This window comes from Phoca vitulina, unplaced genomic scaffold, assembly GCF_004348235.1.
Source record: "Phoca vitulina isolate PV1807 unplaced genomic scaffold, GSC_HSeal_1.0 scaffold44, whole genome shotgun sequence".
Lineage (NCBI taxonomy): Eukaryota > Metazoa > Chordata > Mammalia > Carnivora > Phocidae > Phoca > Phoca vitulina.
The window spans coordinates 9,833,170-9,859,219 of record NW_022589747.1 but is presented as its reverse complement, the minus strand read 5'-3'; the positions used below and the strand labels follow the sequence as shown (position 1 = coordinate 9,859,219).

The 26,050-nt window shown below is 38.7% G+C and overlaps 1 protein-coding gene across 10 annotated transcripts in view; it reads left to right on the top strand.

The window, feature by feature from the left end:
• The window catches only part of HECW1 (HECT, C2 and WW domain containing E3 ubiquitin protein ligase 1), a 430,370-nt gene that overhangs the window by 265,361 nt on the left and 138,959 nt on the right, over positions 1-26,050 (top strand). For all 10 annotated transcript variants that reach the window (XM_032430461.1, XM_032430464.1, XM_032430466.1 and 7 more), the window contains 2 exons: positions 11,260-11,335; positions 17,119-17,288. In XM_032430461.1, coding sequence (XP_032286352.1) covers positions 11,260-11,335; positions 17,119-17,288 — 246 coding nt within the window. The remainder of the gene's footprint in view (positions 1-11,259; positions 11,336-17,118; positions 17,289-26,050) is intronic.

Here is a 26,050-nt window from a genome sequence, read left to right as displayed (position 1 = left end):
ACGCTGAGGGAACCCCCCAAGTAGAAAGAGTTCCCCTCTCTGGGAAAGGAAGAACAGAGTGAGTGACCCCAGTCTTTTAGGGCACCACACAAAGGTCCCACTTGGATTTCACCACACTCAGACCAGCAAAGCTGAGCTGTATAGGGAGAGGTAGGAACAAGGAAGAAAAGTAGGGTCTACCAATAGCAGCATGCAGCAGGAGCGATTGTGGTTCACAGTGACCTGCTCTGTAGACAAACCCAGCAGCTTTCACCACTGTAAAAGGAACGAAGGACCAGCTCAGCTGTGGCAGAACCCCTCCAGATTTTACCAGCTTTTGTCCCATAGGCACTTGTGTTTGCCAATGCAAACTACCAGAGTCCCTCTTAGCTTTCTCTGCCCCCTTCCACCAGAGCCTGCCAGCCTAGGCCTCTACAGCTGTGCAAGGTTGCAAGATGCCACCCTCAAGCTCCATGGCTGACCTTCATCACTGTGTATGCCAAAAACTGTAATAAGAAACAAAGGTCATCATATAATTACAAAAGGGTCTATTTATCAAGAACGTACAGCAACTATCTATCTATCTATATCTGTTTATAAAACAACACATTCTTAAACAACCAATGGGCCAAAGAAGAAATCAAAAGGGAAATTTAAAAATACTTTGAGACAAATGAAAATGGAAATACAACATATCAAAACCTGTATGATGCTGCAAAAGCAGGTTTAAGAGGGAATTTCATAGTGATAAATGTCTACATTAAGAAAAAAGAAAGATCAAATAAACAACCTAAATTTACACTTTAAAGGAACTAGGAAAAAAAAGAGAACTAAGCCTGAAGTTAGCAGAAAAAAGAAATAACAAAAACCCAAGCAGAAATAAATGAAATAAAGACCCAAAAAAACTATAGAAAAGACTAACAAAACTAAGAACCAATTTTTTTGAAAAGATAAACAAAATCGACAGACCTTTAGCTAGACTAAAAAAAAAAAAAAGAAAACTGAAATAATAAAATCACAAATGAAAGAGGAGACATTCTGATACCACAGAAATACAGAGGGTAACAACTGATTACTGTGAATATTTATACAGCAACAAATTTGATAACCTAGAAGAAATTCTTAGAAACATACAACCTATCAAAACTGAATCATGAAGAAATAGAAATCTAAATAGATCAATAACAAGTAAGGAGATTGAATCAGAAATCAAAAACCTTTCCTCAAAAAAGCTCAGGACCAGATGGTTTCATTGGTTTTTCCTATCAAACATTTAAAGAAGAATTAATACCAGTGCTTTTCAAACTTAAAAAAAAAGAAATGAAGAGGAGGGAACACCCCCAAACTCATTTTACAAAGCCAGTAATGCCCTGAAACCAAAGCCAGATAAGGACACTATATGAAAGAAAACTGCAGATCAATATCTTTGATGAATATAGATGCAAAAATTCTCAACAACATATTTGCAAACAGAACTTAACCATACACTAAAGGGATCATACAATATGATCAAGTGGGATTTATCCTTGGGATGCAAGAATGGTTCAACATATGCAAATCAATCAGTAAGTAAAATAAATATTAATAGAATGAAAGATAAAAATCATGTGATCATGTCAATAGATACAGAAAAAGCATTTGATAAAATATAACATCTTTCGTGATAAAAAAAAATGCAACAAATTGGGCAGAGAATGTAATAATTGGGCAGCCCAATATAATAAAGACTGTGTATAACAAACCCAGAGTGAAAGCCCAACAGTGAAAGGTTGAAAGCTTTTCCTCTAATATCAAGAATAAGACAAGGGTTCGCTTCTCACCTGTTCTATTCAGCATAGTATTGGAAGTCCTAGCCAGAGTAATCAGGCAAGAAAAAGAAATAAATACATCTTAATTGGAAAGGAAAAAGTAAAGTTGTCTTTGTTTGCAATGACATGGTCTTTTTTTAATATGATCTTATATATAGGAAATCTTAAAGACCACACCAGAAAACTGTTAGAACTAATCAATCAGTGAATTCAGTAAAGTTGGAGGATACAAAATCAACATATGTAAATCAGTTGTTTCTATATACTATCTGAAAATGCCAAAGAAATAAGGAAAAAAATACCATTTACAATAGCATCAAAAACAATTAAATACTTAGAAATACACTTAACCAAGGAAGTAAAAGTTTTGTACACTGAAAAGTACTAGGCTTTGATGAAAGGAGTTAAAGAAGACACACAAAAATAGATATTCCATGTTCATGTAGCAGAAGAATTAATACTGTTAAATGTCCATAACTACCCAAATCAATATTAGATTCAGTGCAATCTTTATCAAAATTCCAATGGCACTTTTCACAGAAATAGAAAAAAACAATCCTAAAATTTGTATGGAGCCACAAAAGACCCTAAATAGTCAATGACATCCTGAGAAAGAACAAAGCTGGAGTTATTACACTTCCTGATTTTGAACTATACTACAAAGCTATAGTAATCAAAACAGGATGGCGCTGGCATACACATAGAAACATGGACCAATGGAAAAGACACTAGAGCCCAGACACAAACCCTTGTATACATAGTCAATATTTGACAAGGAAGCCAAGAATCCTCAATGTAGAAAGGATCGTGTCTTCAATAAATGGTATCGGGGAAACTGGATAACCACATGCAGAAAAAATGAATTAGACCTTGATCTCATACCATTCACAAAAATTAACTCAAATGGATTAAAAACTTAAGTGAAATACCAGCAACAATACAACTCGTCAGAGAAAACATAGAAAAAAAGCTCCTTGACATTGTCTTGGCAATGATATGTTGGATATGACACCAAAAGGACAAGCAACAAAGCAAAAATTAATAAGCGGGACCACATCAAACTAAAAAACTTGTGCACAGCAAAAGAAACAATCAACAAAATGAAAAGGCAACCTACAGAGTGGGAGAAAGTGCTTGAAAATCATGTATCTGATAAGATGTCAGTATCCAAAATATATAAAGAACTAATGGACCTCAATAGCCAAAAGACAAACAATCCAATTTAAGAATGGACAGAGGACCTGAATAGACATTTTTCCAAAGAAGACATACAGATGGGCAACAGACACATGAAAAGATGCTCAACATCACTCATCATCAGGGAAATGCCAATCAAAACCATAATGAACTATCACTTCACACCTATTAAAATGGCCATCATCAAAAAGATAAGAGATAAATCCTGGTGAGGATGTGGAGAAACAGGAATCCTTGTGCACTGTTGGTGGGAATGTAAATTGGTGCAGCTACTCTGGAAAACAGTATGAGATTCCTCAAAAAATTAAAAATAGGGGATGCCTGGGTGGCTCATTCAGTTAAGCGTCTGCCTTCGGCTCAGGTCATGATCCCAGGGTCCTGGGATTGAGTCCGCATCGGGCTTCTTGCTCAGCAAGGAGCCTGCTTCTCCCTCTGCCTGCCACTCCCCCTATTCATGCTCTCTCTCTCTCTCTGACAAATAAATAATAAATAAATCTTTAAAAAATTAAAAACGGAATTTCCATATAATCCAGCAATCCCACTTCTGGTGTATATCCAAAAATATGAAAACAGGATCTTGAAGAGATATCTGCATTGCCATGTTCATTGCAGCATTATTCACAGTAGCCAAGGTATGGAAACAACTTAAGTGTCCATCAATGAGTGACTAGGTAAAGAAAATGTGAGATAAATATAGATATAGATATATAGATATATGAATGATATTATTCAGCCATGAGAAAGAAGGAAATCTTGCCATTTGCAACAACATGGAGGGATCTTGAGAGCATTGTGCTAAAAGTGAGATAAGTCAGACAGAGAAAGACAGATACTGTATGGTATAACTTATATGTGGAATCTAAAAAAGAGCCAAATTCATGGAAACAGAGAGTAGTAGAATGGTGGTTACCATGGGTGGGGAGGTGGGGGATTATGGAGAGATTTTGGCCAAAGTGTAAACATTTTTAATTATAAGATGAATAATGTTCTAGGGATCTAATGTCGAGCATGGTGATTATAGTTAATAATATTATATTATGAACTTGAAAGTTACTAAGAGAGTAGATCTTAAATGTTGTCATCACAAAAATGAAATGGTAGTCATGTGACATGACAGAGGTGTTACCTGGCACTATGGTGGTAATCATTTTGCAGTATCTAAGTGTATCAAATCAACACATTGTATGACTTAAGCTTATAACAATGTTATATGTCAACTATATCTCAAGGCTAGCGAAAAAATAATTTGACAGGATTTTAACAACAACAACAACAACAAAAACTGTGGCATATACATCCAATGGATTATTCAGCCATAAAGAGGATTAATATGCTGATAGATGCTACCACATGGGGAAACCTTGTGATGGTTAATTTTATGTGTCAACTTGACAGGGACACAGGGTGCACTGATATTTGGTCAAACATTATTCTGGGTTTTCCTGTGAGGGTCCTTTTGGATGAGCATAACATTTATATTGATAGACTGAGTAAAGCAGATTGCCCTCCCTAATGTCAGTGGGCCTCATCCTATGAACTGAAGATCTAAATAGAACAATAATCCTAACCTTCTGTTGAATAAAAGGGAATTCCTCCTGCCTGACTGCCTTCTAGCTGAGACATCAGTTTTTCCCTGCCTCTGGACTCAGACTGAACCATCAACCCTTCCTGGGTCTTGAGCCTGCTGGCTTTCAGACTAGAACTTACACCATCAGCTCTCCTGAGTCTCCAGCTTGCTGACTGCAGATGTTAGGACTTGTAAGCATCCATAAATGTGTGACCCGATTCCTTATACACACACACACACACACACACACACACACACAACACACACACACACACAACTATTGGTTCTGTTTTTTTGGAGAGCCTTGATTCATACAAACCTCAAAAACATGATACTAAGCGAAAGAATCCACAAAAGGCCATATATTGTATGATTCCATTTATATGAAATATCTAAAATATGTAAATCCACAGAGACAGAAAGTAAATTGGAGGTTTCCTGAGGCAGGGGAGGAGAGAAGAATGGGAAGAAACTGCTTAATGGGCATAAGGTGTAAGGTTTTACTCTGAGTCATTAAAATGTCTAAGTAGATAGAAGGGTGGTCACACAACACTGTGAATGTGTTAAGTGCTACTGAATTGTTCCATTTAAAATGGTCAATTTTATGTTATGTGAATTTCACCTGACAAATTATTTTAAATGAAACAACAAAGTAAAAAATACATACATACGTACTCACACACACACGTATGTACACGCGCGCACACACACATGCACGTGTGGTTACATGTGTACACGTGTGTGTGCGTGCCCACACATGTGTGCACATACGTGTGTGTGTGCCTGCATGCTCACATGCACACATACACACTCTACACATACATATAAATACACCAAAAGCTTCCAGGGAGCCAAGTTGGTATCACATGTCATGGAATCTAAAATGCCATGGATATTAAGATGCATCATTGATTCTCATACCACCATGCTGGAAGAAGCTTTCCAATTATAATTCCAAGACACATTGCTGATTAGCCATACCCTGATCTCACAGTATTAACACAGAAAGCAAAGGATGTCTTAGGATTGATGAAGGCAGCTCCTGAGAGAAGGCCTGGGAAGGTACGGTACTGCTGCTTCTCAGCTTCGGTTGCTTACTGCTGGATATTCCGAAAAAGTCTGAAACCCACATTCTCAGTAAATAGTTTAACTTTTAAAAATATGCTGGAAACTAATTTTTTTAAAACTCTATTGCTGTATTGGCCAAAGAAAACATGTCACGAGGCCATACAGCCTCTAGCCTCACTGTGCCCAGTGAGCGAGAAAGAGTGCCTATCGCGGGTGGAACCAGGCAACAGTGATCAGCTCACGGCGAGTAGAGTGAAGGACCCCTCACAGACTGAGGGACTAACTGGCTAGGCGATAGTCACCCGGACGAGGAAGTGAGATCTGCACAGAATGGATTTTTTGTCCCTAATGGGTACGGGCTTGAGCCCTGTGCACGGGGCCTCCATGGGTCAAGGCATCATAGAACCTGCTCCTGATGCTTGGAACTAGCATCAGGACAGTTTGAGGTAAGAGTTACAAACAAATCTAAGGCATCTTTCTATTACCATTTGAAAGAAGTAGAGACTTAAGACTGATGCTTCTCCAAATGTAGTCCCCTCAGCAGCATTAGCCTCATCTGAACCTTGGTATAAATACAGACTCTCGGGCCCTCCCCAAATCTACAAAATCAGACCTTTTGGGTTGGGGCCTGGCAATCTATATTTTATGAAGCCCTGCAGGTGATTCTGATGCATGCTAAAATCAGGGACCTCAGCCCCAGAGCAAACAGAATGACTCAACTATGTCTTAGAATTTGGTAGAGTTTGTTATATCCCTACTTTCAGAATAGTCTGCACTACACAAGAAACTATGTTTAAATAAATCGTTAGAAAAACCAAAAATCATCAGGGAACATCCAGGATTTGCTCACTTTCAGCTAGCATTCTCATTGCTGTGTAAGTCTCCTCACTTTCTTCATAGAGAGCCAAATGCCTAGCCTCTCAAACATAGCAGCTCCTTGCCCCAAGTAGATTTGCTCCTGGTGCTAATATCTGCAGTCCTGTGTTGCCCAAAGCAGTCAGAGATAGAAAATCATTCCTAAGTAATTAACATGTTTTATTTAATTCACAAAATGAAAACTAGGAGGACTTCCTCATTTTCCAACCCCTCTCTTTTTGCCCATCGTGATTAGCAGAAGACCCTTGAGATTGGGAATCCCATGCCTTGCCTTCAAGGCAATAAAGTAGGAGCAGTGGGGACTCTGGAAGCTGGCTTGGTGACAGCAGCATCAGAAGGTAGAGAGGAGCAAGGAGCAAACAGAATACGAACAGAATACAAGCAAAAGAGAGCTGAGCAGCCAGACTGGGTCTGAAGAAATGGCCTCACAGGGTTGAAGGACTCTCTGGCAGGTTCTGCAACTCATTCTATTTAAGTCAGAGGGACCAGAGATTGATTCATCCCAGGTGAATTTTGGGAAGTCAACAAATTGTTCTGAGCTCAGCTTTCACGTTTGTGAACTGGTGATGAGTGAATGATGCTTAATTTGCAAACCGTTAGAATGTCTAGAACTCGCTCTGTGCTTGGCACCTAAGCAGCTTTCATCCCCGTTACTTGTCTCTGGCCCCTTCAATGGGCCTTGTAAGTCTTCCATCACAGGTGTCCCTGGGGTTGGGGAAATTGCCTGGGATGTGGTTGACTGTTAGAATTTTATGTCTTATTCTTTTATGCCCCTAAAGATGACTTTGCACTTTAGGTTTATAGGCCTTTCTGCTGGAGAACTTGGAATGAGTTGCCTGACCACCTAATAATCATATTATGAGGACTCAACGAGACAAATTACTCAAAAGTTCTCTATAAACATTTGTAGTATGTGTTTCTTTGTTTATTGTTTGCACTTTTGAACATTTCAGAGACTTGGAGATAGAAATGAAACTTGGGACTTGGATTTGTTTGATTTTTTTAAGTTTTTTAAGGCAGCTTGGAGGCATATCAGATTATTTATTAGACTTTATCTTGGAGGCAAAAGATATCAAGTGAATAGGAACCACTGATCTCTGATGTAAAATGGAACCTGTAATCCCCTCCTCTTGGCTGCTAATATGCCACAGTTTGGCTATTTTATTATTTGTACTGCAGTGTTAGTTGGCACCTGATATTTAAATCCACATTATCAGTCATGGAGCCCTGCACTTTTCATTTATAGGAAAATCAGAGTTATCCGGGTCAGGTAAATAAATAAAGGTTCAGTGAAGTCATGAATTTCAACTTCTGGCATCATTGTTGGTTTAATTTTTTTGTAACTAAACACAAACCTTGTCAGCATTTTAGGGGGAAGAGTCGTCTACAATTATGTGAGAATAACTGTGGATATATAAATGGAGTTAATGCATCAGAATTGAGCATAATGTGGCCACACCCCTGTGGGAAATGCTGGGTATGTGTGCTACATGGAGCTCTTCCAGCTTTTACCTGAGGAACAAGAGCCAGGTCTGGGACATTCAGAGAAACAACTCAGAGTCACCTTTCACATGCAAGAGAGTTCTTTGAAAACTCCTGTTTTACCTCAAAATGCACACACATTTTGCATTCAACTTTAAGTCTCTTCATGTTTGTTTTTAAATTAGTTTTACCCCAAATTCTGAGAACAGTGGATGCTCCATGGCAGGCACCCTTGCCCCTGGCACACCTGCCTACCTCTGGAAATGGGAGCGCACCTGTCTGAGAAACCTCTGTGTTCTCGGAGACTGGAAGACGGAGGATATAGGTCAACACGCTTATCTGACCACGTGTTTGAGGCACGTGTGTTTCCAGCAAACAGACTCATCTTCATGAGGTGGTACCATGAAAGGAAAAGTAGAATTTAAAGAACGTGGCAGAGTTAAGGTGGAGGGGGCCTAGTCATCACAGCTACGCATCTTCATAATGCTGAAGCAGAGTTCCCTGGCCAGGGTAAAAAGGCCTGCTCGCCACTCTATTTTTTGCTGAATTGCGTTTTGGGAGTATGCAACAGTGGTGTGGATTCATACTTATAGCCTTTAAAACAGCAGACGTAATGAGAAAATGAGAATGGGAGTAGGAGGGATACATCAGAATTAAACCCCAGAGCCCTTCACTCAACTCCAAGAGCCTTCTCAGTAGCCTACGGGATCTTCCGCACACCACCCACAGATTCGGCTTTGAATATCTTAAACCATTTGCCAAGGAGGCTTTGTTGTGGAAACATTTGTCTGTGAAACAAATAGTGACACTTCATCTGAGAGGGGGCATCGGGACCCAGCACCCAGTGGTTAGAGTAACAGCGTGGCATCACACACAAGGAAGAGCAAAGGGAACAAAGAGAACCTGCAGACCCGAGAAGATGAGCAATTTGTTCATGTGCCCCCTTCACCTCAGGTGGTTCCAGGGTGAACTATTTGGCTGAGTCTTCACACCGTTTTCACAGGCAATAAATGGTAGAGCGTCGGTACGTGCAACAGATTTTTTAACCTCAAACATGCCCCTGGAACTCACCTCAAACAAGAAGGCAAGATGCGGAACCTTCCCGAGACACGCAAATATTTTTACTCCCTGCAAAATGTTTATCACAGTTACGGTTGCCTCCATGTTCATCTCATCAATCTGGTGGCGAGATGACTTTGTAAATGATGTTAGCAAAAAGCCACAGGTTAAGTAGACTTCTATGGAGTTTTAAATGTGTCTCCCCTTTGAGCTTAGTAGCTTCTGAAAAATATACATTTCTCTCTTTGTCTACAGACCTGTTTTTTGATGCCATAAAGATGGAGAAACATTTTGTAAATACCCTGAATAGCCAGCAGAGGAATATTTAAATAGGAAGAAGCAAAATATGTATGCTTTAAACTGGAAGGAACAAATATACTATCCTCTGTTGTGATTGCATGTTTAAGCTTGTTAGCCTACTATGAAACGTGTAGTTTAATCCTATACTTTTTAAAAATTGGAATGCACGCACTTTAGACTTATAATTCTACAAGTCTATATTAAAAGTATAGTTTTTGTTGTGTCTTCAAGGAACTTAGATTCTGAGGAGATAAGCTAGATGTTGGCGTCTTTAAACTAGAACTAGGAAGATGACTGTCATTGTCCACTTTGACAGGTACAGCAGCATAAGGGGTTGTGGCCAGCCTGTCGAGGGCTCCTATGGCCTTCACCTGGACGTAGGTTTGACAAAGAAGGAAAATTTACATTAAGGAATTTTGATTTATTGGCCGCTTCAAGAGTTAGGAGAGTGGTCCAGCCTGAGGACTCAGTTTCTGAGCTGTTTGTTGACCCCTGTTGCTGTATGTCAGCCAGGCAATGTGAAGAACAGAGTAGGAAGAATCGGGCTTTCCAAACTGAAGGAAGATAATGCCTTGGGACCAGCCCATATTCCCAACCCACAAATCCCAGGCCATGTCTTCCTCTGATTCTTTATTATCAAATGAGACTCTTAGAGGACAGACCTGTCTCTTATCTCACGTGATGCCATGATCCATTCCATTTGCCACTGACATTGATTCTCTCTGCTGAGCAGCCCAGCAGCCCTGAAATGCACCTTGCACTTGGGTCTGGAAGCCGGCATACTAAAGAGGTTTGCACATTAGCTGAAGCTAAGCACAAAGGCACACCAGGGGCACGAGCTTCAGTGTGAGGAAGTATTCTAAAAATCCCTTCGTACTGTCCTGGGCCAAAGTTGTGAGCCCCAGTGATGCCCAGTCGTTACACTCATGTCTTATAAAGGCAGCTTGATGGTAACATCCAATCACACTCTTACAGCATCAAAGATACTGAAAGAAAGAGAAGCAGCCCACACAAACTACAGCAAAGAGACTTTGAGCTAGAGGTCATCAAGTTCTCTATCTTTTCCTTCTTCAGTACAGATTATCTTCTAGAAAGTGGATACTGTATGAATTTGCTTAACACTCCGATTTTAAAAATTATTTTCTAATGCAATGTATTAAATAGTAAATCTGCCTTTGAATAAATATTCAGAATCATCTCTGAGTAGAACTTTCCTAGAAGAAAATGGAAGCAAGGACTTTAGATGTTCTGATTAATACATTAGCAGATATATATTGAGCAGTGCTGGAAAAGAAAACATTTTAGCAACCTGACTTGCAAATACCTACTAGACTACAGATGACCCATGTAACAATTATGTTCTGAAATTTCCCAGGAAGGCAATTAAATAAGAGAGACCTCAGAGTAGTTTCTTAATGCTATGCTCAGGCTCTTCCCTAATACACAGAATTTCCTGGAAATCCCTAAATAATAATACAGATCAGAAGAAATGGAGGTACAGCAGTTTAACAGTGTACTTTGCTAAGAGGAAACACATTATAATTACAACAGTAAACATCTATTGACCTATTCTATTGCCTTAGGGTCTGCTTTAATAAGTAGTTTTTGCAAATTTGAATGTGAAAAGACGTTGTTTACATAAGTAGTTACAAAGAGCCTCTAATATTACAGTAATTGTGTTTGTTGATTTCCATTACTCTGAAAAATACCCCTCATCCCCACTAGCAGATCCTCTATTACTGGGAAAGACATTAGATTGCTAGAAGCTTGTTTTAATCAATGGTAGCCTAATAAAATCACAACACTGCTGTCTTTGTAGACTGTAGTTGGAGAAATAACTGTGATTAAGCATGTTTGTTTTGCAGTGTGAGTATCTATTTCAATGCTTGTTTTGCTTGTCTCCCATTTTCCTTCTTCTTACAGATTTTTAAAAGCATTGGCTCTGATGAGACTGTCCAAGGGCAAGGAAGTCGGAGGCTGATCAGCTTTTCTCTCTCAGGTATGTTTTGCTCACCTGAAGGCCTATGGAGACAATAAGAAGGTCAACCAGCAGTCAGGAGACCTACTTCAATTTGACTCTTACCTACAAGTTACTCCACCTCTAAGTGCCTCAGTTTCCCCATCTGCTAATTTAGTTCCCCATCTAATTTAAAACAAAAATTAAAAATATCTGCTCCATTTTCCTTGACCTCATAAGGATACTGGAGGAATCAATAAGTAATAGATGCTAAAGCACTTTGAGATGATGAGGAGAAAAGCTGCAATTTCACTTTGTTTCCATCGTCACTAGCATTATCTGAAAGTTTATAAAGTGGAAGTAGGGGAAAGTCCAGGGAGAGAAGCAGCCAGCAGACTTTGTCTAAACAAAATCTCACATGAAGCTCAATTGGTAAAAAAGATAAAAACCAAGCTGCTCAAAAAAGTACATTTGTGGAAAAGTCAGTGAAAATCCAAATAAAGTATGTAACTTAATAGTATTTAGTTGAGTAATCTAATTTTTTTAGTTTTCATAATGTATCATAATTCTGTAATATATTAACAATGGGGCAAACTGGGTAAAAGATTTGTTGAAAATCTTTGTACTATCTCTGTAACTCTTCTGTAAATCTAGAATAATTTCAAAACTAAAAGTATAAAGAAAAACTGAGTTACCCTGCCTAAAATGATATACAAAGCTCAGAGCCCTACACACTAACTTCCATCCTAAGTGGTCTTTGAGGAGACACAATGGCATGAAGCTCTAGGACTCTATTGAACACAGTTGGAAAACTGTTGCCTTAGCTTGTTATCAACCAACAAATGTTGCAGACCATGAATGTCAGAGATCTAAGACCACAGAAATTAAGTACATGAGTGTCCTTGCATTTTTCATGTCTAAGTGAGCCCCAGTAAAGAAAATGTGTGCCTTAAGAGCCACTGGTAAGCAATTAGAGCAAGATTGCAGGATACAAGGTTAATAAACAAAAAGTCAATTGCTTTCCTATATACCAGCAATGAACAAATGGAATTTGAAATTAAACACACAATGCCTTTTTATATTAGCGCCCCCAAAAATGAAATGCTTAAGTATAAATCTAACAAAGTATGTACAAGGTCTATATGAGGAAAACTACAAAACTCTGATGAATGCAATTAAAAAGGAACTAAATGAATGGAGAGATATGCCACATTGATAGATTAAAAGACTCAGTATTGTCAAGATTTCAGTTTTTCTATAGAATGCAATCCCAATTAAAACCCCAGTAAGGCATTTTGTGGATATTGATTAAATGACTCTAAAATTTATAGAGAGAGGCAAAAGAGCCAGGATAGCCAACACAGTGTTGAAAGAGCAGATCAAAGTTGGAGAACTGACTTACTTAACTTCAAGACTTACCACAGCCGTGGTAATCAAGATAGTGTCATATTGGTGAAAGAATAGACAAATAGATCAGTGGAACAGAATAGAGTACCCAGAAAGAGACCCACATAAATTTAGTCAAGTGATCATTGACAAAGGAGCAGTGGCAATACAATGGAACAAAAACAGTCTTTTCAACAGATGGTGCTAGAACTACTGGACATCTACATGCAAAAAAAAAAAAAAAAGAATCTATATCCAGAGCTTATATACTTCACAAAAATTAACCCGCTAAAAAGCTAGTAGAACTAATAAATTCAATAAAGTTGCAGGATACAAAATCAAAATACAAAATCTGCTATTTCTTCACTAATAATGAACTCTCAGAAAGAGAAATTAAGAAAACAATCCCATTTTTAATTGCATCAAAAAGATTAAAATACCTAGGAATAAATGTAACTAAGGAAAGATGGACCAGTACACCAAAAACAAGAAAACATTGATGAAAGAAATTGAAGAAGACACAAATAAATGGGAAGATAGTCCATGCTCATGGATGAGAAGAATTAATATGGTCAAAATGTCCGTACTACCAAAAGCAATCTGCACATTCAATGCAATCTCTATCAACATTCCAATGGCATTTTTTCACAGAAATAGAACAAAGAATTCTAAAATTTGTATGGAACCACAAAAGACCCCAAAAAACCAAAGCAATATGAAGAAAGAAGAACAAAGTTGGAGGAACCATTCCTGATTTCTAACTATATTACCAGAGCAATCAAAACAGTATGATATTAACATAAAAACAAGACACATAGATCAAAGGAACAGAAAAGAGAGTCCAGAATAAACATACTCTTTTATGGCCATTTAATTTACAGCAAGGAGCCAAGAATATACAATGGGAAAAAGACAGTCTATTCAATAAATGATGCTGGGAAAATAGGACAGCCACAGGCAAAAGAATAAAACTAGACCACTGTATTACACCATACACAAAAAATAACTCAAAACATATTAAAGACTTGAACATAAGGCCTGAAATCACAAAACTTTTAGAAGAAAATATAGGCAATAAGCTCCTTGACATCAGTCTTGGTGGTGATTTTTTTAGATTTGACACCAAAAGCAAAGGCAACAAAAGCAAAAATAAATAAATGGGACTATATCAAACTAAAAAGCTTTGCACAGCAAAGGAAACTGTCAACAAAATGAAAAGGAGTAATAGAAAATAATTGCAAATTGTATGTCTGAAAAGGGGTTAATATCCAAAATGTATAAAGAACTCATGCAATTCAGCAGAAAAAAAAAAAAGTCTGACTTAAGAATGTGCAGAAGATCCAAATAGACATCTCATCAAAGAAGACATACAGATGGCCAACAAGTACACAAAGAGATGTTCGACATCACTCATCATAAGTGATATGCAAATCAAAACCACAATGAGATAATCCTTTCACACCTGTTAGAATGGCTAGTATCAAAAAGACAAGAGAAAACAAGTGTTAGAGAGGAGGTAGAGAGGTGCACTGTTGGTGGGGACATAAATTAGTGCAGCCACTATGGAAAACAGTATGGAGGTTCCTCAAAAAATTAAAAATAGAACTACCATAGGATTCAGCAATTCTACTTCTGGGTGTTTATCCAAAGAAATGAAAACACGAACTCAAAAAGATATATGCACCCCCATGTTCACTGAGGCATTATTTACAATAGCCACAACACAGAAGCAACCTAAGTGTCCACAGATAGATGAATGGATAAAGAAAATGTGGTATATATATATATACACAATACAGTGATATTCAGCTATAAAAAAGAATGAAATCTTGCTATTTGTGACAACATGGATGGACCTTGAGGGCATTATGCTAAATGAAATAAGTCAGACAGAGAAACACAAAGACCATATGGCCTCACTTATACGTGGAATCTGAAAAAAAAATCAAGCTCATGGATACAGAGAATAGATTGGTGGGGGCTGGGCAAAATGGGTGAAGGTGGTCAAAAGATACAAACTTCCTGTTATAAAACAAATAAGTCATGTGGATGTAATGTACAGCATGGTGACTAAAGTTAACAAATACTGTATTGTGTATTTGAAAGTTGGTAAGAGAGTAGATCTTAAAAGTTTTTATCAGAAGAAAAAAAGTTGTAACGATGTGTGGTGACGGCTGTTAAATAGACTTATTTGGTAACTGTTTTGCATTATATACAAATATAATGCAAATATACGAATCATTATGTTGTACACCTGAAGCTAATATAATCTTATGTGTCAAGTATATCTCAATTTTTAAAAATAACTCAAAGTGGATCAGACCTAGGTGTCAAATGCAAAACTATAAAACTCCTTGAAGGTAACAGGAGAAAACCTACATGACTTTGGGTGTGGCAATGGCTTTTTAGCTACAACACTGAAGATGTGGTGCATGAAAGAAATAATTGATAAAGGACAAACTTTATTAGAATTAAAAACTTCTACACCACAAAAGACAATGTCAAGAGAATGAGAAGACGAACTACACTGAGAAACTATTTACAAAATACTCATCTGTTAAAGGAACATTATCCAATATACAAAGAACTCTTGAAATTCAATATGAAAACCAACAACTCAATTTAAAAAATGGACCAAAGATCTTGGCAGACATATCATACAGATGACAAATAATCGTATGAAAAGATGCTCCATATCTTATGTCACCAGGGAAATGCAAATAAAAACAATGAGATACCACCACATACCTATTAGAATGGCCAAAATCCAGAACACTGACAACACCAAATGCTGACAAGAATGTAGAACAATGAGAACTCTCAATGGTTCCTAGTGCGAATGCAAAATGGTACAGCCACTTTCCAAGACAGTTTGGTGATTTGTTACAAAACTAAACATACTCTTACCATAGGATCCAGTGATTGCACTCACTCCTTGGTATTTACCCAAATGAGTTAAAAACTTAACTCTGTACAAAACCTGCACACAGATGCTTATAGCAGCTTTATTCATAATTGCCAGAACCTGGAAGCAACTAAGATGTCCTTCAGTAGTTGAATGGATGAATAAACTGTAGTACATGCAGATAATGGATTGATGTTCGTTGCTAAAAGGAAATGAGCTGTCAAACCAGAAAAAGACATGGAGGAATCTTAAATGCATATTACTAAGTGAAAAAAAGTCAACCTGAAAAGGCTACATACTGTATGATTCCAACTATATGACATTATGGGAAAGGCAAAACTGTGGAGTCAGTAAGGAGATCAGTGGTTGCCTGGGGGTGGGGCTGGGGGAAGACAGGGAGAGGTGGAGCACAGAGGATTTTTTAAGGCAGTAGAAATATTCTGTATGATACTCTAATAATGGATACATTTGTCAAAACCCATAGAATGTACACCACCAAGAGTGAATGCTAATGTAAACTCTGGACTTTGGGTAATAATGATGTGTCAGTATAGGTTCATCAGTTGTAATAAATGTGCCCCTCTAATGGGAGATGTTGATAATGGGGGAGGCTCTGCATGTGTGAGGCAAGAGGTATATGGGAAAATCTGTACTTCCTCTTAATTTTGCTGTGAACCTACAACTCCCCCCTCAAAATAAAGTCTTTTATTAAAAAAAACAAATCAGTTGATGACATTAGCATGTGTCTAAGTTAAAAGAAAAAGGAAGAAGAAACTCAATACTTTTGTGTTACTAGGGCAGAATGCCAACAACTCCTGATTTGCCATTCTTATGTTCCTGTTGAAATGCTTAAGAAATAACAATTATTTGTACAAACCTGCAGAAACAGCAGGAGCCTGGAAAACTACTCAGCTACCTTCCAGAAACCAAGAGGAAATTTCATTAACCAAAACTCAGTGAAATCCTGAAACCCGAGAGGGGTGCCATGCAGGATGGGCAGCATGGGGCTGGGGAAGGAGACAAAATCTCTGTTAATTGGTTCCCATTTTGGTTCTGCCACATAGACATGGGCTGATAGACCTACTATATTCATTGTGAGACTAGAGCCCTTGGTTTTCTTACATCTCCACTTTGCAGGGGAATTTTCACTTAGACCCATAGAATGTTCCATTGGATTTCTTCCCTCAGTGTCCACCAAGTTTCCTGAGGTGACCTCAGAACCTCACCCCAAGCTTCCTGAGGAATGCTGGAAGTCCAGTCCGGGAAGGGCCAACCGTCCTCTCTTAAAACACATAGTGACCACAATACCTGTGGTATTGACTTCTGACAAGGAATGGTTTTATACATGCCAGTAAATGTTCCATATAATGGGTTCTGTAGACATACCAGTCTAAATTTGTAACGAGGTAGAAAATAGTCTAAAGATTGGAAAGACTTTTCCATATTTTAGATGGACTTTCTCCTTGTGTAAAGCCTGATATGATCTTTAACCTTACCAAAATACATTTAAATTAAAATGTTCCTAATTTTATAGATTTCCAGGCCATGGGGTTGAAGAAAGGGATGTTTTTCAACCCAGACCCTTACCTGAAGATTTCCATTCAGCCTGGAAAGCACAGCATCTTCCCTGCCCTCCCACACCACGGACAGGAGAGGAGATCCAAGATCATAGGCAACACCGTGAACCCCATCTGGCAGGCCGAGGTGAGTGCTGTGGGCCCTGAGAAGAAGCCTAAGGTGGCCAACTGAAACAACTGACCACAAGCCAGCCCACATGCCGTGCCCTCCTTTCTTGGAGCCCCAAACTGCTGCTAAATTCATGGCTCTCTGGTCTTAGAAGGGAGCTGTGTTCTCTGTGGGTTGTAACTCAGGGATCTTGATGGAACCCCTCGAGGCAATACCAGGAAACTGTTTGTTGCAGCTACACTCAGTAGCCCTGCTACAGCTTCTTCATCTGATTCAGAACCTGCATCTGAAAGCAAGGCAGCCTCTCCCTACCTCTGTGTGGGAGAAGGAAGAGAAGCATTCTTACACTCTTCCTACGTGTGCAGTCCTTAGGGAAGAGTGCCAAATTTTAAATGTGTCCCTCTAGACCAGTTCCTGAGATTCTAAAACTGTCAGTTTCCTGGGACAGGTAAATCATTAAGCCCTAGAATACCCCTGGGAGTTACATATTGTTTGATTTAAATAAACATGAATCCTAATTGTGTACCCCATCTTCCTGGTCTGAACGGTGCTAGAGTATTGAACAATTTGTTCTGTCTCGTGAAGGCCCATCTCCACTTCCAAATGTGTGTCCTCCACCAGCCAGGAGTGAGGACGTTCCTCAGCAAAGCCACATGATGTCAGGCTTGGCCTCACAGTGACTAAGTCCTCTCCTGGAGAACTAGCAGAAAGTTGTCACAGCCCATTTGGCAGCTAACTCACATGCTTCAGCTTGAGGGTGTGACCTGCTAACTGTGTGGGCGGGGAAACGGGGAGGCTTAGGGCATGGGAGGGGCTACAGAATAATGTTGGAGTTAAAAGCACAGATTTGCAGCCACACAGATCTTGGTTGAAATCCCAGCATGGCTTGTTACTAGTTGTGTAGATGTAGGAAATCAGACATCCTCAATCTGAGCCTTGGTTACCTTCATCAGGCTGTTACTGATGAGAACGCTCTACTCCTACCCACGGCACTTGCTTTGGACAGGTTTCCTTCCTTTATTCTTCAGAGTAGGCCATCTCTGACATAGGCTTTTCAAGCATTCTTGAACAAGAAAGTGTAATTAGATATTTGGGGGCAGATCTTGTTCATTGTCTCTTAAATTACACCACCCACTTCCTAGGCTTAATTAACCCAGACCCAGGCCTTACAGAGGAGCAATGTTACAGCTTTGAAGTTAGAGCAACGTAAAGGAAATTGAATTGCACTTAAACTTCCTACTACTTTGGTTATCAACAGATTCTAAAGCACTGAAGATACCAGTAGCATGGAATAATGAATCTTAAATTATTTGTTCCTTCAGTCCTGGCTCTTCTCACCAATTATTTCTGGTCTCCTCACTGCATTCCTGGGGATAATACATGATGCTACAGGAATTTATAGTACATGGGGAAAAAAAAAGGTTTCTCTCTTCTGAAGAACTTCAGAGCAACTTGTTCTAAAACATTTAGTCATAAAGGTATTATAAGTCCGCAAAGAACATTTCAGAAACCCAACACCATCAGAATGTTTTTTGTCTAAAAATGTCAGCTAGAATCCACTTTAAGTTCTGAAATTATTCCTGAGTCTTTAGTTAAGATTTACTTCACTCTGGAAAGATCCTAGCAAACCCTCACTTGTCCTCTGCTTTTGACCTCCTGCATTCTATCCAGCATCCCGTGGTTAAAGTTGGTATTCTTTTTTTTTTTTCTTAACTGGGTGATGGGCATTAAGGAGGGCATGTGATGTAATGAGCACTGGGTGTTATATGCAACTGATGAATTACTGAACTGTACATCTGAAACTAATGATACACTGTAGGTTAATGAATTGAATAAATAAGTAAAAAAAATTAAGTTGGTGTTCTAAAATAAGTTTTGCCACGTCTCCCTGATGAGGCTCAGACTGATGATAACTGATTTCTCAAGTTCAACATCAAATAACTTGACTGAAGATCTGCACTTTCAACCCCGAAATGCTCTCCTGTGCAGAGCATTCAAGGACTTTGCTGTCCCAGAACGGCTTACCACTTGTGTAGTTATGGGTGCACTTGGCTCTAAGCTAGAGGAAGTGGGGCCAGCTGTGATATTTCTCACAACCAAGAAGTCCAGAGGGAAGTGGTTCTGGTAGTGCAGCTACTGAGAGCACCAACGAGGGACTCGAGCTCTCTGGGTCTTCCCACTGCACCCTTAGCAGATGGCTCTCATCCTATCTTAAAGCCCCAAACTCAAGTTCCAGGTAGGAAGAAAGCAAAGAGGCAAAAAGCCTTCTCCTTGTAAGGCTTTGCATTTTTATTCTGTAAGAGAAGCCCTTCCCAGCAAAAGCCCTATGACCTGTCACAGACCCTCACCTGTTTGGGAAAATCTAGTGCTTCAGTTCCCCAGCTCTATAGTAAGGAGGGCAAAAGGAGAGGTGGTTGAACATGGGTGTTGAATAAAACAATCTGTAGTGTGGGCAATGTGCTTCAGCTCCACTGTACGGTACCTTACACCTCAGACATTATGCTAAGACCACTCTCAGTAGCTGCTATCCCCCACTGCCCCTCATGCTTTCACATGGTTGCATAGATTGTCTTTGCTCGTGTCTGCCTAAAATGTACGTTCCCAATGAATCCAACTAGCAACTCCTGCTCATCCATCAAGACTCAGCTAAAACACCACCTCCCTTATGGGCCACTCCTTGACCCCCCCACCCTGGGCCTCAGGAGGAAAGTGCTCCTTCCTCTCTGCCCCTTTGTCCAGACCTCTATCATACTGTCTTTTATTTGCACATCTGTCTTTCCTGTGAGCCTTTGAGCTCCTCAAGGGAAGGAATCATATCCAATTCCTGGAACCTACTAATAATAGGCTATATAAGGCTTATATATGGGGCTTACTATGCCAAGCAGTGTAAACATTTTATATAATTAACTCAGTCCTCACAACAACCCTATGAGATATGTACTATTATTATCCCCATTTAAAGATGGGGAAACCAAGGCACAGAGCAGTTAAGTAATTTTCCCCAGGTCTCATAGCTATTAAATGGCAGAACCAGAATTTGAAGCAGGTCATCTGCCTTTAGAGCCTGATACTGATCAGTGTTGTGTGTAGGTGGTTGTAGATAAATTCTGGAGAGAGTATCCATAGATTCCATCGGATATGCAAAGATTCTATCGGATATGCAGTGAGGAGACCAGAAATAATTGGTGAGAATTGCCAGGATTGAAGGAACAAATAATTTAAGATTCATTATTCCCCTTCAGAGGAAAAATAAAGTTTAAATCTATAGCACTGGATGATAAGGCTGAAGGCAGTTATCAAAAAGTTTAGTTTGGTCTTTCAGCTAATCATATGAACTACTACTCCTTGAAGATAAGTTTGAAGGTTCCTTGAGAACTTTTTTAATGGGGAAAGCCAGGTGAAGTTCTTCTGGCTGATTATTAATTTAAGAAATGTTACTGAGTATCTATTCTGTAGTAGAAACAGAAACCTCTGGAAGGACACAAAAATGATTGATAGGTAAGACCTCTCAGGCTGGTGGAAGGAGACAAGACAATGAAATAAATGTTCTAATCAAGGTATGGACCGAATGCAGCAGAATACTGAGGGAAGACTTCCCAGATGGTGTGCTGTGGGACTTAGGTCTTGATGGGTGATGAGACATTTTTGGGGAGTGGGTTGGGGGCATTCCAGGTAGAAGGAACAGCATGTGCAAAACTACCAAGGCATCTCACAAACACTTGGGGAACTCTATAGAAATGGCATGTGGTTGAAAAATAAAAAGAAAGAAATGCCATGTGGTTGGAGCTCATGGTACACACAGAGAAGTGATGGCTATTGGGCTGGGCTTACTCCAGTTACATACATCCAGCGTGGTTCTCTTATTTCTTTTCTTTTTCTTTTTCTTTTTTTTTTTTTATGTTCAGTTAGCCAACATATAGTATATCATTAGTCTTTGATGTAGTGTTCAACAATTCATTAGTTGCATATAACACCCAGTGATCATCACAACATGTACCCTCCTTAATACCCATCACCTAGCTACCCCATCCCCCCACCCCCCTCCCTCCAGCAATCCTCAGTTTGTTTCCCAGAGTCCAGAGTCTCTCATGGTTTGGTTCTCTTTTATTTCTTACAAACAAAACCTAATGTTGGGTTCTGGGTCTCACATTGCACCTTCGTGAATGAAATGAAGATTCCCTGCTCCTACAGAATTCATGCACACCTTTAAATTTCTATGCAACCGGGTAAGTGAGAACCAAACTGTCCTACTTTCTGTATGTACCTAATAACATATAAAGGACATTCATGAGAAATAATTGAAGTTACCTGAACTTAAGAGCAAGAATATCCTTTAGTGTATAGTTTAAATGCTAAATTTATTTCTGTGATTAAGGTTGCATTAAAATCTTATGCAATTTTTTCAAATTTAGGCAAGTTCAAACTTAAAACATGTTTTTGCTGATTAAAACATGCTAAATCTTAGAAAAATACAGTTACTATCAGAATTTTATTTATTTTTTTACTATCAGATTTTTTTATTATTATGTTATGTTAATCACCGTACATTATATCATCAGTTTTTGATGTAATGTTCCATGATTCATTGTTTGCATATAACACCCAGTGCTCCATGCAGAACGTGCCCTCTTTAATACCCATCACCAGGCTAAGCCATCCCCCCACCCCCCTCCCCTCTAGAACCCTCAGTATGTTTTTCAGAGTCCATCGTCTCTTATGGTTCTTCTCCCCCTCCGATATCCCCCCCTTCATTCTTCCCCTTCTGCTATCTTCTTTTTTTTTTTTCTGGTTTCTCTTCAGATCGCATAAATCTTTTGCCTTTTACTATCAGAATTTTAAAATGAGGAGGGAAAATTGAGAGAAATACATACTAAATATAATGTCAACTAAAAAATTTTTTAAAGAAGACTACCATGTTGATTGATCTCTTTTTTTATTATTATTACTGTAATTAGAAACTGTTTTCACCCAGGGAAAACTCTCCTTGATTTTCAGGTCTGTTTACTTTCCTGAACAGATATAATGGGCACTTATAAGATTATAACCACAGAGAGAAGTTAAATAGAAAATGGCAGCAACTGAAGAGTTTTGGGTTATTTATTCAGAGTGCGTATGTGGAGAGTATATTTAAACCTCTAAATCTAACAGGGAACTCCTATGTGCAACTTCTCAGAAATATCATGTGGGTTGAGCAAATATTAAAATCATGCCTGGGGCCATGGTGTTTGTCAGCCTCTACTCTATTCTGTCTGTCTCAGACCTCAAAGCTGGGTGGATTAATCCCACACATGTACAGTATCAGTCTGCTCCAATCTGGTCACAAGATTAGAAGACAAGACATTGCCTCCTAGAGCTTATATTCTAATGTAAGAAAACAAAACAAAAAATTAACAAGACAATCGCAAGGGAAAATAAGCAACACGAAGGAAATACTACATTGTAATATGATGTACATGATGGAGAGGAGCTAACTTAGATAGCCATGGTCCAGGAAGACCTTTCTGAGTTGCTGTCCCATGAACTGAGAGACCAGACACATGAAGACCTGGTTAGATGTATGTTGCAGATCGAGGAAGCAGCTAGTATGAAGGGCCTGAGTGTACCAAGCTTGGCAGGCTTACACAACAGCAGGAAGATCATTGTGGCTGGAGAATAACCATGTGTGAGGGATGGGAGTGAGATATAAGATGAGGCTGGGGAGAGAGGCAAGGCCCAGCATCTTGTAAGTCAGGGAAAGTGGTTGGGATTTTATTCTAAATGTGGTAAGAAGCTATTGGGGTAGGAAAGCATCATGTTCTGATCGAAATTTATCCAAATGTTCCTGCTGCTGTGTGTGGAATGGATTATAAAGAGTCAAGAATGGAAACAGTTGGTATCTGCTTCTAGCTGTCCTGGAACAGCATTATGGCACACTAACACATAACACCTAGAAAAGCCAGGTATAATTAGAAAGAAAGAGAAAAAGGATTTGTGATCATGAGAGATGGTCAGGACAACAGGACTCGTGTGGCCAAAATCCTGGAGAGAGGGACATCTGGGTGGCTCAGTCGGTTAAGTGTCTGCCTTCTGCTCAAGTCATGATCCCGGGGTCCTGGGATCGAGTCCCGCATCGGGCTCCCTGCTCAGCGGGGAGTCTGCTCCTATCTCTCCCACTCCCCCTGCTTGTGCTCTCTCCCTCTCTCTCTGACAGATAAATAAATAAAATCTTTAAAGAAAAAAAAAAAGATCCTGGAGAGAAAGGAATTTCAAGTGAGTCAACTTTCTGCAACTGCTTTTTTATGAAAGGGATAAGAAAGTAGGCCAAAAGCTGCTGAAGATCAAAGAGGAGTTTTCTGTAGTTTGACTGCTGAAGAGACAAAACGTGAAGTTCTGGATCCTCCAAGGGGAGATGTCCTAGCAAAACCGTAGATTCTCAGTTAGACCCCTGGCTGGCTACAGTGAAGGAATCAGGGCCAACCAATGGTAGAAAATTTCAAGATAGCTCAAGCAGCCCAGTCAGTCCCTGATTCGTTAAAATAGTATCTGACCTCAGTAACAAAAGGAATGGACCATGGGTGACTTTTTTTTATTATTATTATTATGATGATGATGATGATGATGATGATGTTCATTTAGCCAGCATATAGTACATCATAAGTTTTTGCTGTAGTTTTCAACAATACATTAGTTGCATGTAACACTCAGTGCTCATCCCAATACGTGCCCTCTTTAATACATGGGTGACTATTATTGGAGTTATCAGAGGTAGATTTTAAATACTATTTTATGTTTTTAAACTTAAGAAGCTAGACATAAATAATAAAAATACAACTAGAAAATGCCCATCCACTTTGAAAATTAAGCAAAAAAACTAAAAAATCTAGGGGTCAAGGAAGAGATCATAATAAAAACTAGAAAATATTTTGAACTGAATAATAATGAATATATAACATATCTAAACTTGTAGGATGCAGCTAAATTGGAAAATAAGCTGATCCCAGTGATGTGAGTTTCCCTGTGATTAAACTACTATACCAGTACCGTGGAGAAGATGAATGCAGAAATCACTGAATTAGAAAACAAATACCTGATAGAGAAAGTTAACAAAAATTACAATGTAGTGATTGTACTTGTATTAAAAAGATGAGTATTATTAAAATATTTATGCTAATAAATTTGAAAATTTAGAGGAAATGGGAAATACTCTTTACATGATTATTTTTATCATGTTTATTAAGGAACAATTTACAAACATAAATACAATTCATTACATACAACAAAAAGCTGCATTAATTTAAAGCAAACAGTTTGGGGTGGGGGGGCGCCTGGGTGTCTCAGTTGGTTGAGCGTCGGACTCTTGGTTTCAGCTCAGGTTATGATCTCGGGGTCATGAGATCAGGCCCCGCGTTGGGCTCCATGCTCAGCAGGGAGTCTGCTTGAGCTTCTCTTTCTCCCTCTACCCTTCCTCCCCCACTCAAATAAATAAATAACTCTTTTAAAAAAAATAAAGGAAATGATTTGATTGTCACAAGGTTGCAGGATACAACGTTAATGTACAAAAAGTCCATGGCTATCCTGTATACCAACAATGAGCAAATGGAATTTGAAATTAAAAACAATGCATTTATATTACCATCCCCAAATAAAACACTTAGATATATATCTAACAAATTTGTACAATAGCTATATGAGGATAACCACAAAACTGTATTGAATGAAATCAAAGAACTAAAAAATGGATATATAGTCCATGTTCAGGGATAGGAAGATAATATTGTCATTAAGTTCTTTCTAACTTCATCTATAAACTCAATGCAGTCTTAAAACCCCAACAAGTTATTTTATGGATATTGACAAACTGATTCTAAAGTTTACATGGAGAGACAAAAGACCTAGAACAGCCAACACAATTATTGGAGGAGGAGAACAAAACTGGAGGACCAATGCTACCCAACTTCAAGGCCTACTCTAAAGCTGCAGTATCAAGAAAATGTGGTATTGGGGGGAAAAAAAGATAACTAGATCGATGAACAGAGTAGAGAGCCCAGAATTAGACCCCCACATAGTCAACTGATCTTTGACAAAGGAATAAAAACAATACAATGGAGCAAAGATCGTCTTTTCAACAAATGGTGCTCGAACGACTAGAAATCCACATGCAAAGAAAAAAATCTAGAGACAGACCTTATACCCTTCACAAAAATTAATTCAAAATGGATCATGGACCTAAATGTAAAATGCAAAATTATAAAAACTCTGAAATTAACACAGGAGAAAACCTAAATGATCTTGGATTTGGTGATGCCTTTTTAGATATAATACCAGAAGCATGGCCCATGAATGAAATAATTGACAAGCTGGACTTCATTCAAATTAAAACTGCTCTGTTAGAGAGTATATCAAGAGAATTAGAAGATAAGCCACAAACTGAGAGAAAATATTTGTAAAGGCATATCTGATAAATGGTTGTTATCCAAAATATACAAAGAACTCTTAAAACTCATTAAGAAGAAAACAGTCAATTTAAAAAATGGGCCAAAGATCTTGACAGGCATTTCACCAAAGATATATGGATGGCAAATAAGCATATGAAAAGATGCTGCACATCTTATGTCATCAGGAAAATACAAATTAAAATAACAATGAGATACCCCTGTAAACCTATTAGAATGGCTTAAATCCAGAACACTTGCAACACAAAAGCTGGAGAGGATGTAGATCAACAGTAAATCTCATACATTGCTGGTGGGCTTGCAAAATGGTACATTCACTTTGGAAGACAGTTTGTCAGTTTCTTAAAA